This window comes from Morone saxatilis, unplaced genomic scaffold (assembly GCF_004916995.1).
Source record: "Morone saxatilis isolate NCDOM2014 unplaced genomic scaffold, NCSU_SB_2.0 Contig18, whole genome shotgun sequence".
NCBI classification, from domain to species: domain Eukaryota; kingdom Metazoa; phylum Chordata; class Actinopteri; family Moronidae; genus Morone; species Morone saxatilis.
The window spans coordinates 12,873,665-12,893,325 of record NW_023339740.1 but is presented as its reverse complement, the minus strand read 5'-3'; the positions used below and the strand labels follow the sequence as shown (position 1 = coordinate 12,893,325).

General features: G+C 41.0%; 1 protein-coding gene across 1 annotated transcript in view; it reads right to left on the bottom strand.

Moving 5' to 3' along the window:
- Positions 1-19,661, bottom strand: part of LOC118328709 (inositol 1,4,5-trisphosphate receptor type 1) — a gene marked incomplete in the record, with an annotated part of 65,849 nt that overhangs the window by 5,727 nt on the left and 40,461 nt on the right. Inside the window, 15 exon segments of the mRNA XM_035662593.1 lie at positions 52-191; positions 2,568-2,660; positions 2,780-2,969; positions 3,762-3,926; positions 5,442-5,617; positions 8,427-8,549; positions 10,327-10,519; positions 10,685-10,792; positions 10,889-11,032; positions 11,181-11,276; positions 11,591-11,701; positions 11,790-11,990; positions 13,240-13,493; positions 13,672-13,855; positions 18,686-18,873. Of these exon segments, the coding sequence (XP_035518486.1) occupies positions 52-191; positions 2,568-2,660; positions 2,780-2,969; positions 3,762-3,926; positions 5,442-5,617; positions 8,427-8,549; positions 10,327-10,519; positions 10,685-10,792; positions 10,889-11,032; positions 11,181-11,276; positions 11,591-11,701; positions 11,790-11,990; positions 13,240-13,493; positions 13,672-13,855; positions 18,686-18,873 (2,366 nt within the window).

Genomic DNA, 19,661 nt, shown 5'->3' with positions numbered 1-19,661 from the left:
ACACACACACACACACAGTACCGTCAGAGGCCTAGTCGGAGCTGCATGTACCTCTTTGGAAGGCTTGCGAAGAACATCCCCTACACCCCCTCCACTCCTCAAGCCATGACTCAGAACAGTGACAATACACATCAGTAGAGAGTCGCACGTCCGCTCCATGTTGCTGTCTTCCTCACTGTCATCCACCAAATCTGAGGAAATACAAGCTTTGGTCAAATGATTGAAGAGGCTACAAAAGGCTGCAAAAGGTGTGATTTGTTTATTAGCAGGTGTGTATTTGTTTACAGACTACTCATAAACTCATATTTAAACTGCAGCACTAGAGAACATTAATTACAAGATAAGGCTTTATAAAGCTGGCATGACTGGGTAATCAGGACCAGTAAGACCTAGATTTTTTAGTTCATGTAACATAATGAGTACTAAACTAACCCATGTGACCCAAAAAAGATTATGCAGGTACATTTTTTTTTCTTTTTCATTTTTACCTTTATTGATCTCCAGGGGAGAGGAATATCTCTGCAGGTTTATTTCACTTTTTTATACACCACACCTACAAGGCCTTGCAACATGCCACCACACTTCATGGCACATGTTGTACATGCAAAGGGAAGAAGATGGTGGAGTGACTGGGTGGCGTCTCTAAGGCCACCCGCACTTTCTCGGTCTAAATTTATTCCAATTCCTTTGGGCGGCTGTTCGCCCCATTGTTCCTTTTTGCCTCCACCTTCCTTCTCACAGCAACTGTAAGCATCTAGGTTTTACACGGGAGGGTTAGTTGGCCAATTTGACCTGCTAAGGCACCCAAATCATTCCCGGCACGTGCACAGGAGGTGAAAAACTGGGCATCCTCCCAAGCTACCAGTCCCACCAACTCATAATTTGTATCTGTGGGACTTGAACCGAAATTTACACGTAGCAATCTGAATAGCATGATATGCTAATTACAGTACCTCTTTAGAAACTCAAATCCAAAGTATGAAAAGTAAAATCAAAGGTGAGAACATTAAGTGATTATTGTAGTTACTGTGTAGCACTAATGTCACTTAGAGGAGTGCATATTAAAGACTGACACACACTATATTTTATGTTCCATTAAACTTTCATAAGCAACTAGTGCCATATTCATGATGCATTAATTACATTATGATATTCGATTTACATTTAGATGTAATTATAATGTTTATATACAGTATTTAATTAAAATGACTTATCACAACAAACAATCCAAGTGGATTGTTATCTTATTTTGAAATATGTTTTCTGATTGTAAACAACTAATATTAATCTGTGTTAGAGCAGGATTTGATAGCCTTGTAGTCACTATATAAATATAAGGTATCATCTGCTATTTGGTCATAAACATCCTTGGCTTATTTGCAGAACCTGATATCTGTTGAAACTTTTTTTACATGTTTTGGTTCACAGAACATGTGGTTAGTCAAAGCAAGAGTCTTTTTGTTTAGCTGGAATGTAACAACAGCTTTTGTTGAACTTGAGTCAGACAGAAAAAAAGAAAAGAAAAAAAACATTACAAGTTTATAAGTCACAGCAGTAGTTAAAAAGGAAATACATTTATGAATTTATGGACCTTTGACCCAGTCACATGATGGACAGGAATCAACATATCACGATCGCCTTGCTAACTGTGTTCATCATTGGCCAAATCTTTTTTTTATAGTTCTTATGTCTGGGCGGATGGCTGAAAGAATGAAACTGGCGCTATTCTGTTTTGACTGAATTAACTGGGCCAGTTTATGGGTCGTATCTCTGACAATGTTTTGGATCATAAAGAACAAACAGAACAAAAGCATTACTGAGTCAACGGTAGCTGTATTTTCCATTTCAGTCTCAAAGTCCCAGGCATTTAAACCTTTTTGGGAGTTAATGTGCTGATATCACATGAGGGTCAAAGAGGTCACATGTAAATTGTTACGGTCAAATGGCAGTCATGTGACATTGACACAGCTGAGCCACATGAATTAAAATGTGAATTAGTGGGTAACTGCAGAGCACAAGAAAGAAGTGCACAATATCTGCAAAAACATCACACGGTTTTTCTTTTTACTTATTGTGGTCTGACGAGGCTGAGGACGTCACCATAAATCCTTCCTAATGAACCTCTTGCTGGGTTTTTATTTATTTTTGCTCTCAATTTTCAAATCTTGCAAGAAAGAGAAACTTGATTAAACTTGTGCTCTGATCATCCCTTCAGGTTAAAGATGCCTGAAGGGATGATCATGCCCTCCAGCCATGTGCAATCTTGTAGTTGCAAAATTTAACACCTCTCATTATTTGCTAGATTTCTTTTTCAAATCCTTTTACTAAAAAGGCCTCATTTCCATTTTAACAGTTACTGCCTTTGTTTTTCATATTACAACCACTGTCAGGAGATATATGCAATCAAACCTTGATTTCCTCAATAAATACATTTGTTTGCAAATAAATTAAATGTCCAAAGACACTGAACATTCAAATATTGTTTATACACTGGTTTAAAATGTTTATCTGAAGACACATTTCTCAAGCTTATCCCATGTAAACCCCAGTGTTGCAGTATGCATTACCTTCCTGCAGGGCTCCTGTGGTGCAGTTTTCATCAATCCCTCCCTGACACATTCCTGCAGACAGAAACTCGCTGGCCAGGCTGGCTCCATTTTCTAGGAAGTACGAAGGGACAGTGCGTAAGTTTTCTTGGCTTTTCTAAATGAAAAACCTACAATGTGTTCTTTTTAAGGCTGTTTGGAAAAAATGACAAATGACAGGAGCCAGTCCTCACTCAGGGTTGTGTTGGGGATATGATCCACCTCCAGGATAAAGTCGTCTTTGAAGAAAATGTAGCCAACGATGGAGAACAAGTAGACCAGGATGAGAGCCAGCACAGCGGTGAGCACAATGGAGCGTCCATTACGAGTTACACTCTTGATCACATTCAGCAAGGTCTCTTCTCTGTATACAAGGTCGAACAGCTACATAGGCAAAGCACAAGTTACAAAACTAAGGGAAAAATATGTTGCAATAGATTCATTGTAGTGCCTCAAGTGTCTTAATATGTCTCAAAAGGCCAAATCAGAAACATGCAGTGCATTAATTTAGGGTTGCATATTGCCATCTTCTACATACAGTGTGACCAGTATTTGTTGCAGTGTGAAGTAATACACCAGTGTCAAGAAACAAACATGGATTATATTGGATTAGATTTCCTTGCACAATGTGGCTATATACTTTTTTTCTTCTGCGCTGTATGCACAATTTTATCTGTCTGAAATGAATTACGTGAGTTACTTATTAAGTTTTCAGCATCTTGTTATTCAGGCTACAAAATATGGAAATATGTTGTGCTGCATCTGCAGAGGAGCTGCTTGGGCCAGGGTGAATGGAAAACATATCTAATTACTGACTTATTGAGTCTGACACACTATAAAGCAGACCTGAGGCCTCGGCACACAACACGTAACACCCAAACAACAACAACAACAACAACAACAGCAACACTGTTACAGCACCAAATAAGGCAAAATCTGGCTTGCAAGAAGGAAATGTCCTTGAATGCACCATGAAGGAAAGCTGAGGCTACATTCAGAGAGAAACGAAATATTTTACACACGGTTTTACTCAAAACATCTTGCTTTCATATTCCTTAATGGTTTCACCTGCCTCTCTTCACTAAGTCAAAGCAGGTTTGAGTAAGTGTGGTTGTAAAGGTGTTAAAGCATGCATTCTCAGTATGCGTGTATGCACAGGGTGTGTGTTTTTCTCACCAGAAGACTGTAGAAAAAGACGTGGACAAACACTCCCATACAGCAGATGATGAGGTAAATGAGGTGGTAGAGGAACTCAAAGTCCAACACCATGGCTTTGTAGCCGCGTGTGAAGGTTCCTCGGTTCCCCACAAAACTTATCATGAAGATGATTTTATTACAGACCTGGAAGATAAAGTCAACTGCTCTTAATAATAAGAATTCAAGATAATCAACCATTAATCATTTTAATATTGAAGAATTGAGGTCAGACAGAAGATGTTGACAGCAGCATGGTGTGGGAGGCTTTTAAGCTAAGTGAGGACCCAATGAGTGTGTTTACATCCACGTAAGTAACCTGGTTATTGTTGGCTTTCTGCAATGAATTGTTTCGTAAATGTCACGTAAGTGAGAAACCAGGCAAAGGGATTACCAGAAACCCGGTTAACACTGCTTCTGTTGATGCCTGCCGGAGAAACCTGACTTCATGGTCAATTTCTAACTGGGTTTTACATGTAAAGAGTACATGTGCATGATAAATACTTAGGGCAGGGATAGTATCACTGTGACAGCAGTGGGTTTATTCGAAATAATGCCATCAGTCTAAAGTCTCACTAAATTAAACTGAAGTTCGACCTATTTTAAAAATTCAAACATCTGCAAAGCAAAAAATCAAACTCGGTCAGGGAGACATTTAACTATTGACCAGCAGCATGTAAACTACATTTTAGAGTAATTAGGCTAGTCCATGGTAACGTGTTTCCTGCCTTAACCTGATCTCTTTCAATAACCCACTTAGGTACATGGAAACAGCAAATGAGGGGAGAGATGACAGACTTGTGTGCACAACTTTATTTTGTGTGTGTGTATACGTGTTTAAGAACATCTAGAAAATCCCTGGCGAGTGCAGGGGTGGTGTCACGCTCTCTAGGGTCCAGTGACGCACTTCACACCCCATAACACAGCCAGAGAGAAGAGTAGGGTCAGGGGGCAACACCACAGGCAGACGGGCTCTGGCCTGGCAGAGTGCGTGAGAGTTGAAAGAAGAACTGGAACTAGCACGGTGGAGATTTTTCTCAGTATTTGAAAGTACATACAGTGGGTGTGAATGGTAAAATAGAAGTGGTGTGTTTATAACATTTCTCTGGGGAAAACTACTTACTGACACACACACACACATACAGGAAAGAAAAGACTAGTCAGTTCATCCAAAATTATGTAATCTAGTCATGCAGATAGTTTTGACGTAAAATGGTTCAGGTTTTGAGATATTCATCTCTCAGATTTCCGCCTCTACCTTGAAACAATGGAGGTAAATTAATTTCATTTTAAGTGCTCACACATTGTCAGCTGTTTTCATTGGGACCAGCTCCTCTGTAGAAAACCGTTCCAATAAAAACTGTCCATAACTAAGGATTTTCCAGAGAAACAGGGACATTGTTTCTGGAAAAATACTTCTGTATGTATTTTTGATCGAAAAATGACTGATGATGAATAATCGATTATCAAAACAGTTGTTTTAATTTGGTTTAATTACTTTTCTTTGAATAACTTAATTGTTTCAATTTTAAAATTCCATTTCTTTCCATTGTGGTGTGGCTGCAAAATGCATTTCAAAGACAAACATCTCAAAAGCTGGGCCATTAAACGAAAAACTAACTGCATTTTGGTGAACTGACCCTTTAAAGGCAGAATACTCACATTGAAGGCACCCAGAAGGAAGAGGGTGGGCTCCAGACCAACAGAGAAGATGAGACGGAGGATGGTGATGATGACGAGGGCACGGATGCCCAGCGGTTGGGGCATGATGATAACGATGACCAGCGTTGCCAAGACTCCCATCCACAGCAGTGCAGACAGGTGGGGATCCAGCATAACTGCAGAAGATACATGAACGTACACATATGCATCAGAAAATCAACTGTATTAAGCTAAAACTGCAGAATTTGACAACCCTGTTAAATAGCGAATTTTCCATATATGGAATATTAAAGTATCATGTTTGGAGGATGACGGTGCAGTTTTCAGCTTAAACTAGGCCTTAACTGGCTTCTACTAAGTTTTGCCTCTCAGGCAGGCCTTGGGCCTTCATTAGTGAGACTTTGAACTCAAAGAGAGCCAGTTACATAACACCCAAAAGTGTATGACATACTTTTTTGTATGTGTGTGTGTGTGTGTGTGTGTGTGTGTGTGTGCACTAAGCTTTAGTGAGCGCCTACCTGATGCTTCCCTTGATCTGGGGTAAATCCAGGATTAGTGTCCTAGTCAGGGGTTTCATGTGGCAACGTGTCACTCAGGCTAAAACCCTGGACCAGAATTAACCAACATAAAAACAAGGCCACACCCAACCTGCTGCCTCTGTAACTGACCCCTTTTTCTTAAAACACAGGAATGGCATGTGTATGCTTGTAAGTACTGGTCACAGATCAACCTCAGACAACACAGAAAAGGAAAAAAGAAAAACAGATGAATGTATTTCTGTTAGAAAGGTAGAAAACGGAGAGGGTGGAGGACAAAAAAAAGGGAAATGGGGCAGAACAGCAAGGATTAAAATAACAGAGAGAGCTGCAGTGGATTAGAAAGCAGAAGGGGAGTACTGCGGATAAGGGAGCCCTCCTCTCCTCCCCTACTTCCTCTCCTCCTCCCTTTTTCTGTCTCCTTGCCTCCTTCCCTTTCTCTAGATTTCTCTCCCTCCCAGTCCCTGTGGAGATCACATGACAGGTGCCACTTACATAACAGCCATCTCTAAAAATACCTCCGCTGAAAGATTCATGAGGAGCAAGCAGGGAGCAACACACAGCTCCAGTGATGTGGCACACTGCACTGAAAGAAAGGGCGCTTACGTGCACTCACAAACTCTGTACCTACCTTACACTTGATGATTGTGTGCAAACATCTATACAATTTTGAGTTGAGGAGGCTGCAAGCATGCCCTGTCTGAGTGTGAGCATGTGTTTTGAATATGTGGTGCTAACCAAAGCTATTCATGAATAGGCAGTCAGTCATGTATGCAGGCAGAACACACTGACCCAGATCTCGTGCTCTTATAACCCTCATTCTAAAGCCCCAAGCAAAGGCGGGAGGAGAGTGGAGGAAAGGCAGGCACACTGTGTGTATGTGAATGTGAGTAAGAGAGAAGGAAAAGGCCCAAAGCCATAAAAGTGCCTGTTAAAGCAGGCTAAAGGTATGCTGGAGTCTCACGTGATGATGTCTTGCACACAGACCAAGTACCAGTACAGAGAAGAAATACAGTCAGACCTTACTCATGTTGTGAACTCAGTTTCTTAAAGTTGAAACTATGATTGCATGAATTGTACAACAGATGTCTTTGGTGTTAATTGTTCTGCTCTGTTACATTTTTTTATTTTTTATTTTTAAATTATTCGTTCTGTTACATAGAGATTTAAAAAGATGTATGCAAACCTACGGAACTGCACAAATATGTTCGTTCAGATTTTTTTTTTGAAGATGTAAAAGAACTGATATAAGATGCATGGAGATTAAATTTGCATTCTTATCGTCATTTTTCTTTGCAGAAGATTTGCAAAGATTCAGAAGAGATTCCAATGGAAAACTGAACCCACTGACAGAATATAGAAAATACAAATAGAAAAACATCCCTGAGGAGGATTTGGCAGTGGAATAAATTACCTTGTTTGAAGTGTAAAACATGAAGTATGACTTTTTTTTTGATCACATGACATGTTGTGTATAACTTTGTCCTACAATGTAAGCTTTGTTCATGTGACACTAAATGACACAGGACACTCCTGTATTTATTGTGGTCTCCATACTCCATAGTACTGAAAGTCAAATATGCTTTGACACAATGGGTTGTGGTTAGTCTGTGTGTGTGGGCGTGTTTTAAACAAAGGTAATGGCCCTTTCAGGTCCTGCTCCTAATCCTGGTCAAGTGATTAGAAGTCAGCAGATCAGAACATTGCAGTAAAAGAAGATCAGCGGGTCAATACTGATGGCCAGGGGAAGGATTGAGAGTCAGATCTTCTATATCTGTGGGTGGCTGCACCATGTGACATGTCTGTCCAGATAGTTTCTAATATCAGAGTAGAATGTAAAACAAAATATGAACTAGATACAAGCTAAAACGGGTGACATAATATGGCAATGAGTCGGGGCTTTCCACTTCTTCCTAATTTGTGGTTTTATATTGAGGCTTTATTGCTGGGTATAGCAATTAGTGCTATAAACTGAATATAGTCTATTATTGTAGTAGATCCTTTCTATCTTTCCCCTTTATCTATACAACATGCCATGTCAGTACAGTCTGTAACATGTAATAGGAGCAGTTTGGAGTAGAAAAAAATATGTAAGCAAGCTTCCGTCCTTCCTGTTTTGCATCACTGAGCATAGCCTTTGTTTGAACAATACAAAAACAGTGCAGTGCATACAAGTTTGCCTCTATATATGACGCTGTGTCAATACAACATAAATATGCAGCAAATGTGTCTTATGTATGAAAGAGGCAGGCAGCTTCACCAGAACTAATATCCACTTCACAGTAAAAAGGGTAAAATAACTCTCAATTTAAAATGATTGAGCCACTGGATATGTGAAGTGAGATCTCAACAGTGATATTAGAAACAGGATGTAAGCAGGGACCGTGCACGGTTTAAAAAAAAGAAAAGTTTGTTCTCACTCTCATGTTTCTACTCGTGTGTGACTGACCTCCGTGCACTCCCTCCAGTGGGTAGAAGAAGCAGACCAGCAGGTTCATGAGCACAGCCAGGTTGAAGGAAATGTTACTCCACACTGATATGTTTCTGGAGCACCAGTACAGCACTGGCTGGGCTGAAGGGAAGAGAGAGACAATGCAGATACAACATAAAATTTATAGCGTTACAGATTTTGTATAAAAATTGTTTGTATATTCCAAAATGCAAAGATGACATCTTCTTGTTTTTGTCTGACCAACAGTCTAAAAGACAAAGATATTCAATCAAAATGAGTAAAATATAATTACTTCAACCATAAATTGATTATCAAAAATGTTTTATTGATTGCTTGATCGACTAATTGTTTCAGCAGTAATTTCTTTATCAAATGCCCAATGTATTAACAAGCTGCAGGGTTAATTTGAGAGTAAGAGCTCAAGAAAACCGAGCAATATTGGTTCAATTCAATTCAACGTATATATAAGGACAATGGTTAAAAAAAACAACAGGGATCCACAGAGGAAACTTAAAACAACCAATATTGTTAATAACGTATATAAAAATGATGGTAAATTATACTTGTCACCGAACTAAAGTGAAAGAAAAGTAAAGAAAAAGGCTTAAGAACATCTCACTTTGACCTTTTCTTCAGACACAATTTGACTTTTAATAAACGATTTTCTGTCCTCTGCTGTTGGTAGAAAACAGAAACAGATGCAGGGACTTTTCTCTGTCCATCCCCTCTTCTGAGTGAGAGACAAAATATGGCTTTGTGTGGGTATGCAGTCTTGTATGTGGATTAGAAGTGTGACTGAGTGTGGGTGCGGGGTCTGTGTGTACATGTTTGTGTGCGTGAGCAATAGAGTTCTCAGTTATGATTCATAAGGTTACTGTACAAATGTTTCACGGCTCAAAGAACGTGGAAAGCCCCTGTCTGCTTTTAGACAGTGGAAACATGCACATATCTTGACACGAGCACACACAGGATGACATTGTTAGCCCCACTGTCAAGACAGGGATACACATCCTTAAAACCATTTTCCATACCCGCTTATCCTGCTCAGGCTTGCAGAGACAGAGGTCTATCTCAGCTTGCATTGGGGTGAAGGACGGGTTACACCCTGGACATGTCGCCAGTCTGCCACTGGCAGACACACACACACAGCCACATTCACACCTACGGTTGATTTGGAGTTTCCAGTGCACCTAAACTGCATGTCTTTGGACTGTAAAAGGAAACCAGAGCGCACAAACACAAGTGGAACATGCAAACTCCACAAAGAAAGTCAACCAGCTGGCTGTCAGAGCGGTGAGGCGAGAGACATCACATCATTGAGCCACTGTGACGCAAACCAGGTTAAAGATATTCATCAAGTCAAATCAATCATTGGAAAAAAAAAGGCATCAGCTGATCAGCATCAGCCGACTCTTAGCATAAAGAGTCACATTTATGAAGACAACAAAGTGGACTTTCTGACTTACTTTCTTGTTAAGATAATAATCAAAAGCATCTCTTGTCTGAAGCATTAAGTATATAGCTGAAACAACTAGTGGAGCGATCCATTAGTCGATTAACAGAGAATGAATCAGCAATAGTTTCGATAATGGACTAATTGCTTAAATCATTCATTCCAGCTTCTCAAATGTGAGAATTAGCTGTTTTTTTATGAACATCATGTGTTAATCATGTGTATCCCATACGTCAGTGTGGAGCATTATTGCACTTCTAGCAATTCATGTGCTTCAAATAATTAAAGATCACCTACAGAAGAAGAGTTTATTAAGCCAAATTCGAATGAATAATCAAACTCAAGTGAATAACCATTCATTATATAAAAGGTGGTCCTGTATCACCCCTCATAACTGATATAAATATTAGTCATGTGTAATGGACCACTACATCTTGAGCCTACCTCTGAGCTTCTTCTGCCAGTTCATCTCATTGAAGAGGTCCTCGGCTCGCAGGAAGAAGTCGTTGATCTTGCTGCCCTGCTCGTCTCTCTCTGTGGTGTAGTAGACTCGCAGCTTTGACTCCGAGGTCAGGAACTCACAGATGTTGGGCACAGGGAAAACTATCTCCTCCATGGTGCGGTCCTGGCGCACAATCTGAACAGAGAGACACACAGTCATCTCCATGGCCTCTACACAGTAGCTCCACATGGTATATGCTTTGAGACAGTTTCTTTGCAAATATACTTTAAACGTTGAGTTTTCTTGACGATTAACTTGTTTTGTGAGATTTGCTATGTGATAGGGGTTGTGTGTTGTGACCTCTATCTGAGCAGTGTGTTTGGCGTAGAACTCCAAGGCCTCATCTCCCTCTCCACTGGTCCCTCCTGGCTTTAACATCATGGACAGTTCCTTATTATGACGTGCCAACTGTATGGAGGACACGCAGCAACAAGGAATAAGCTTCTAATAGTTCATTATTTCATATAACATATAATATTGTTGGGATTCTGATGAACAGCAGACCTGGTGAGCTAAAATGTAGATGTTGTGTCCAACATTTCTGGGGGAAGCAGCATCATGTTCCTCCTCTTCCCCATTATCCTCCTCCTCCTTTATGTCCTCAAACTCTACCTCTCCCTGCAGGTAGGCCTTCTTTATCACCTCCACCTGGACACACATAGATAAGCACACACAACTTTATGCTTTTTACAAGATAACATGTGATATTATTGCTCTGTGATACCCAAGGGCAGAGGCAATCGCTCAGTAGCTGTTGTTCTAGAGGAGAACAAGATGCACAACACCATTTCCTCACCAGCTCTTTAGGCCTCATGTTGTAAAGGATCCTCTCTGCATTCTCACTATCATGGCGGCTCTCCATGATGGCGAGCAGCAGCTTGGATGCATTATTCTGAGAGCGAAAGAAAGAGAGAGAGCACTAAGAACTTAAGCTCTGTCAGTTTCTTCATCCAAGGAAAATAGACAGAAACCCTGGTGCTCTAGGAAAATGCACTCTGCAGCTATTTGTCTTGGCAGGCGAGCACAAAAGCTAGTTCAGTTCAGAGGAATGAATGTCCAGTTCTTATACTTGTAGCCTGTGATATTCCATCCTGCTGTGAAAGGAAACTACTGCAGTTTTTTTCCCCCCACATTTTTGCCTTAAGACCCAAACTCAGAGTTAACCCATTCTCTTGGATCAAACAAAGGTGTAGATCCTTCACTTACCTTGAGCTCCAGTACCAGGTCCATCCGCTTTTTCCCAAGTGGGTTGATGTCATTCAGGATCAGAGCAATAATGATATCAATTCCATTGGACTCGTGAGTGGCAATGCAATTCTGGAAGAGATAAATTAAAAATTAAAAAGGCAGACAGCGCTTTAGTACTGTCCCAGACTTCCCCCTCTGGCAAAGTCTCTTTATGTACCTGGTTTTCATGGCAGGGGCCTTGGCAGTACTCTGTGAGACTCTCCAGAGTTTGGTTGATGAGGGCCACGTTCTTTTCGTTGATGTACAGTCCCAGTAGGCCGAGACCTCCTGTGGTGCTGCCACAGATACAGTCTAAGAACTGCAGAGTCTCACACACGAGGTTGTAGTTGTTCTTGTTGTTTTGACAGCGAAGGAAGTTCTGACGAGATGAAAACAGTAGGGTTTGGCAGGTAAGAGCAGATGTGATATGCGATGAATTAATAATAAGAGGCTGGTGTGCTACAGATTGTTTTTGTTTTGCAATGTTGGTGATGAGAGAGGAAGACATAACAAGGTGGAACTTTTAGACTAGACCCACAGTTTAACTATTTCTGCAAAACACAAAAGAGGCCAACTTGCTCTGTTTTGATAAAAAGTAAAGTGTAGATCTCAGTTACAAAGGAACGAGGAGTCTATAAATTATTTAATTACATTTTTGTCTGAACTACTTCATTCAGAGAGGTCTATTCCCGAATGAAACCAAATGTTATATCAACATTTACTGTCTTTATTGAATTATTTCTTAAACTGCACAATTATTTTAATATTACATTTATAGGCTTATATATTTTGTTAATAAAATGTAAATCTTCATCTTCTTGTTTTTGTCAGACCAACAGTCTAAAAGACAGATATTCAATCAAAATGACAGTGAATATTTGGCTTTTTTGATAATTAATGAGTAAAAAAGAATTACTTCAACCATAAAATGATGATCAAAAAGGTTTTCAACTAATTTTCTCTCCGTTTATTGATTGTTTAATGGACTAATTGTTTCTGCAGTAATTTCTTTGTCAAATACCCAATGCATGAACAAGCTGTAGTATAATGTAGGTGATAATGTATGTTAAAATGATGCTGAATGATAATTGATACCTAATAAGTGAAAGAAAGGTGAAGAAAAACGCTCTCACTTAATATCTCACTTTGACCTTTGCTTCGGACACATAATCTGACCTTTAATAAACTATTTTCTGTCCTCCGCTGTTGGTAAAAAACAGAAACAGATGCAGGAAAGTAAAACATGCAAGTAGTAAATCTGAAGGCATCATGTTTGGGCTCTGCTCTAAATCAAGTTGTCCAGCTGCATTCTTTTCTGGATTTGACTGTAGGACAAAGAATTTCAGGCTAAGTGTAATAAGAAAAAAAAGGGGGGTTTGCCTTTCACACTGTATAGCTATAAATAAAGAAGCCATTGCCATATCCTAAAGAAGTCAGGCATGACTTGAGGAATGACAATGATGATGAAAACATTTAGCACTGGTAATAAAACCATGAGAACTGCGTCTAAACCCTGCAGCAAAGAAACAAAAGCATGCACATATGAGATGTCACAGAAAGGAAGGTGCTGTAGCCGAGTGTGATCCACTCTAATGTTTATCTGTAAAGCTGAAGCTCAGTCTGCCCACCTGTAGGTCCCTGTTGTGATTCTCACAAAGTAGTTGAAGGAAGCGAAGGATGGGCTGCATGATAATGATTACAAAACTCATTTCTCCCTCGTCCTGGTTCTTGTCCCCAGTGCTGGGCTGGCCGTCGGCTGAGTTGAAGTGGTCTTCAGGGTCCGCTTCGCGCCGGTAAGAGTTAAAGGCCTTCTTAGTGGCAGACGAGGCCTCTAACAGTTGCTCTTTCACATCCTCTGTCATGACCACAGCTGAGTCTCTGGCTAAACAGAGACAAACAGCACAGAGGGAATAAGGATGAAGTCGAAACCCACCAAAATTCTCTTCTCTTCTAATCTGGATTTGCAAACAAATTCGAATTATCTACATTATAAATGAACAGCATCTTTTGTTGGTAACAACCTGACATTAGGTCCTACATCAGAAAGTGACCTCTCTGACCTTTCTTGCGAACAGGGACGTCTTTGTCCTGGCTGTCATCGTCTCTCTTCCTGTTTCCCAGATCGCTGGTATTTACTGTCACCGTGGCTTTGATCTCCAGTTGGGCCGACTTCATACGGTCGTAGAATACTCTGAAAAACTTTTCTGATTTCTTGTCTTCTGTCAGACGGCAAAAGAACGAACGCTGGGAACAAGGAAACAAGAATAGAAAAAAGAGATTATGGATGTTATTGTCTGCTACATGCAATTTTGGTAATTGATTAAGCGTGTTAAAAGCACCAAAGCTTCTCTGGTTCCAGATTCTCAAGTCATTTTTTCAATATTTTCAGACATTTTACAAACAAAACAAGTGGAAACAGGTTGATAATAAAAATAGTAATTTGTTTCATGCCTAATATAAATGATGACATTCACACACTTGTACGCCGACATTACAGTGTAGCTTTATTTTCCCCTTTAAGTTTGTATAATGCAACTGATACATTATTCAGAGTGCAGTCAACATAGGGTAAGAGCAGTGAACGTGATGTTGGAACATGGACCTGGCCAGCTTTTAGGTCTGCTTTTGTTTAAAATTCTTTGTCTGTCTGTGAGCATGTATTCCAAATATTCTATCAGATTTTTACTAATAAATCATCACTCAGTGAGCAAAATGGTCTTGACTGGACCCTTATACACCTATAGTGAAGCCAGCCTGAATTAAATGCGATGCAAGGGTTTAAACGCCATAGTTATTGCTGTGGAATGGGGTCACGCAGAATTAGAACACTTTCAAGCCTGCGAGCACACCGTGTCCCAACCCACAGGACTGTTGTTTTGATTATGTAAGAGCTGTTATCTGCTTTAGCCTATGGAAATGCTTCGACCAGAAGCAGCCTCGCCACACTAACGGGGTGAAAAATGACACGAGAGGGAGAAGCCTGGCCTACTTATACAGATAGAGAAACTGAGATGGTGGGGAGCAGGGAGAAAAAGAGCTAGAGGCAAAAGACAGACACCAGTGAGGGAATAAGGGAGTAAAAAGGATAAAAAAGCAGATGATTGAGCGAGGGGAAACGAGAGCAAGAGATAGGGAGAAAGAGAATGTTATCAGACAGTATCTAGGCCAGTTGTCAAAGTTTGTTACATAACCATCTGTCTTTCCAGGTTAGATGTAAAACTGGGCTACTAGAGGAAACAAATGAATGATAGTCACAAGGAAAATGTTAAGCAAAACGAACAAAACAAGACTTGTTTCTCCTACTTCAAGGACACAGTCTGAGGGCGCTTGCACTAAGAAGTATATATGCATTGGAATTTAATGCTAAACGCACTGCTAAATCTTTTCACTTAATATTATAAATAGTGACCAACCCATTCAGTAGCAAAACAAGAGAGTGTATGCAGCTTATTAACATGACACAGAGCCGCGCTAACACAGGACTGCAGTTTCCTCCAAAGAAACAATGACATAACTGTGTGCTTGTGCCCCAAAGCAGATTCCAGAGCCTCTTTGTGCCCCACCCCAGCCCTCCACCACTGAGCAGCAGCCCTCCTGCACGTACACACTCCTGCCAACACAGTCGGGAACTAAGAGATAGCAGTGCAGGGAGGGTGGGAGCTGCCGAGCAAGGCCATCACGCAATAAACAACTTGATGACAGAGTGGAGAGTGCAGAGAGGGGATTAGCTGCACTGGCAACCCAGCTCACAACTCACAGCATGCCTGAGGACGGAGTTCTGTGTGTGTGTGATGGTCATACCGGTCTGTCTCTGCTCACATAACTCTGTGCTCCGAGAGGCAGCTAAAGTGTGGGTCTGCAAGGGAAGGGGTGAGGAAGGCAGGGTGCAGAGGGTGCGGCGTGAGGCCTTGGGCCAGGATAACACACATCGATTGGACCAGAGCAAACAGAGGGAGAGAAGAGCAGCCCCCCTCACACACACCTCGCACAGACACACACACTTGTACAGTACAAGCACTCGCAAGCTGGAGAGCACACACACTAATACACCCACTGACTTTTACACTCACAAAACTAGGTCAGCTGTCTCCGGCTTAGGCACATGCCAATTCTGAGTGGACACACCCACATACAGTATTCTCTCTGAAACTCTGTGACTGCCAACTTTATTCTTATGCAATCACATTCTTTTTCCACTGCCTATCATTTTATTAACGCTGCAGTGCTCTAGGATATCCCAGGATAGAGATTCAGGTCTCAGTGTGCAGTCAGGCTCGCAGTGCAGGGTTGGCAAGACCTGAACCGTGCTGGCAGGGGTATTCCATCTTATGGATCACAGTTAACTGAGCTATTATTTCTCACTGTGGTAGAGAGGTATGTTTGTTTGACTGATGGTGGCTGGGAGGTGAATGTATTGGTCATGTAGGAGTTATTAATGATATTGTCCAGCAGTGAAAGTTTTCACCTGCAGCAGTAGACTAAAGTCATTTTTTAAAAGAGCCTGTTTCTAAGAACTGAGCTGAGTTTAGTGGATGGAATGACTCACCGAAACAAAGACAAAGGCTGTACATAAAGATGGAACACCACAGTAAAGAAAAACACCACAGCAAACTTTCATTTGATGGTTTCTTTAGAAATGTATGTGAGGTTGAGTCTTAGAATGAACCAGAAAGCGAAAACCTTAACTTTCATGTCTAACCACGTTGATGCCTCTGTAGTGTTTCGATGCTGGTGCTTATGCGCCCAGTAACAAAATCTGTGCTGCCGTATCAAGACACCATCTGTGTTTTGATAGCACTTGAAAAGCAAGAACAAGAGTGGCATGATGAAGGGATGACGTTATAGAGTACCACATGGTGGTCAAGGAGTGTATGGAGTGATAGTAACAGGGGAGGATGAAGGAGAGACAGAGAGAGAGCGAAAGAAGAGAGGGACAAGCATCTCAGGGGCCCCCCTGTAGTGTTGGGTAAACATGGAGCCTGTCTGTATCCATGGAGACAAACCCTGAGAGGAATGAGACGGAGAGGAGTAGGGCGAGGTGGGGGCGGACAACACTGAAAAACAAGGTCATAGCGCTTTCCCTTCTCTCCTTCCGTTCCGCCACTTGGCATCAACAAAGGGATGTTATGTAACAGCTATTTATACTCGCACTCCCTTTCCCTCTCACCCTCCCTCTCATGTCAGGCAGCACCACATGCAAACCAAATGGAACTGCAGCTCTGCTCTCCTCCTAGTCCTTCTCCTCCTTCCCTTTTCCTGTTCCTTCTTTCCTCAAAATCAGCCTCTCCTCTCGTCATTTTTCCACCTGAGAGAGCTTGTGCACTCCATGGTTTGTTTGTCTTTTGCAATGCTGGTTAAACGCACCTGCAATATAAGAGTTTTGGAGGGAAACCGAACAGCATGCATGTTATGCACCAGATGGTAGACGAGGGAAATGTCACAAGTCGCCATGTCACAACATAATTTACAGCTGTCTGAGCGGAGCACTGATAGCTGTAGCAGAGGAGCTGGAATGTGACAGAAATAGAGAGGAGCGGCGAGGAGCCAACAAGAGTAGAAAGCATTAGGATGCACTGACTTTAAAATATCAAAGTTCCTGGGACTATCTACACGTTGGCTTTGCATGACAGCAGAAAGAGTTTGTGTGAGCAACTGTGCATGCAATCTTGAGTTATTCCGTGTGGTTTATTTCTGTGTGCTATGTAGGTCATGAGTAAATAGTTAACTGTGTTACGTGAGAGCAAGATATCCACCAAACAGGTGCTTAGCTAGCATGTCAAATGAAGACACTGACAAAAGCCAAATGGTATTATCCACAGAGCAATTTCCCCTCATGGTGACACTTAAAGTTTGTGGAAATATTATGCTTGATTTAGGTATTCAAACTTCAAGCTGTCACTACCTTACACTGTTTAAACAAAAAACGTACAGTGGGCAGATGCCTGAGATGGAAGCCAGGGTTCACTTACACTCAAACTGTTTGAGAACTTTTAGGAAATGATCCAGTAACTCAAAGAACACAAATATTTGCACTATGTGGTATATTTCTAGCCAGCATGCACAGTAGTTTTTCCCCCCAAAGAAACATCCTTTTTCAGAACAAACTTGGGTGAGAGGAGCTCCGGTTTCTCTTCAATCCCCACTGTGTTCCCTCCTTCCCTCCGCCCTCTCTCCCCACTGCCCCAGTTCCGGAGGCCCAGCATGACCCAGTTTGGGCCGGCAAGAGAGCGTGAGGGAGCGGGAGAGAGGCTGGAATGTTTTGAAGGCTGAGACATTCCTCATTGTTCATTCACACAAGCCTTATGTAACGCAGACGGATCACGTGATCTAGCTCTGCAGCAGCCGTGGGAAGCCAAAGCATTATCTCCGCCACAGTGGCTTCCTCGCTCTAACCTGATTATGCAAGCCCTGTGCTTACACAACAACACGCAGACGGACAGACAGATGGGAAGACGGGGAGATGAACAGACAGAGAGACAGACAGAGAGATGTAAAAATGATGAGCAGGGAGAGACATGTAGAGATAGAGGGGTTAGAGTGGCTCAGGTTAAGGCAAATAGAATAAAGAACATTAATTTAGATTGCCTAACGTACACATAAGACACATGTAAAAAATGTTTTATAGGATACAAAAGTATATTTCTCTAATCTACTCCTGCTGTCATTAGCAGCTGGCCGGGCCTTTGAGCTAAATGATTTAGTGCTAGATATGAGGCGGAGGAGAGCCGCCTTTGTAATGTACATGTGCAGCTATAGTGGCACACTGACCCACATACTGCAGATCCTCTAGTAATGAAAACTTCCATCCATGATACAGTGTGTTTTCTTCACTGATCAAATGGTAGCAGGTCATTTAAAGATGCACTGTGGGATAAGCTGAGCCTTTACACAGATAACAGCTCATGAAATAAAAACCACTGCAGATCAGTTACACTAGGTAATAAGGAAAGTAGGTGAGTGGTGAATTATTTTCTACCATTTAACCAAAAGATCCAGACATCTTGTAGCGGTTCAGCAGTAGGATATGGCTTCAGTTTCCAGATCTGTATGATAGAGGTTTTTAGGTTAACTGACCTGGATGGTGGTGTTTCCACCTTCCAGCAACGCAATAGCCAGGAGGATGCTTTCATGGAAAACTCGGTCACTGGTGGTGTTCATGATGAGGTCAATGACCAGATCAGAGGCTCCCTCTTTATCCAGGTGACACTGTACCTCTGGCAGGCTCATTTCCCCACGACTCAGGCCCCCAGGACCCCCTAATGCTGCAAGACAGAATACAGTGTGAAGGGCCAAATCAGAATCACATGTATCAGAGAAAAAAAAAACGAAAAATGCATACCTACATGCCATTCTGAATGAGAAACATGATGTTAAATGAGTTAACAACACAACAGTACAAAGACGGAAAAGAAAAAAAATCCATTTGGTCTTAATAGTAATATAGCAGTTGTTAGCAGTCAATAGTCTACTGCATTTTGTAATTATTAACATGTTTTATCATTGTTTTCTTATTTAAGCCTGCCCACTAAAGGCATTTTTAAAAAATAATTTTATAGAATTTCGTGATTTTGTTATATATAAATATTTACATATATTATATTTTATATTGTTTTTTTCTCATGGTTTTATATACACACTAAACATGTAAACTGTATAAAAAACTGTGCTTTAAAATCTTTGCTGACTAATATATCCCACCCACTGACAGGTGCCATGATAATCAGTGTTATTCACTTCACCTGTGAGTGCTCATAATGTTATGGCTGATCGGTGTGTGTGTTTATATATATATATATATATATATATTTATTATGAAAGTCAAATTTATGAAATGAAACTTGATTGATTGATTATATGGAATAAAATCTCCTGTGATCACCACCATCTTGTGTTTTATACTAACCTAATATAATTCCATAAGGATGTTACTGCAAGAAGTGTAGGACTGAGTGAGTCTGCACAGAATTTATAAGAAGCAGACCTAACTAATGAAGAGATAATTAACACCCTGACGAAGGCGACCAACATTCACACTGTTACTGTACTGTAG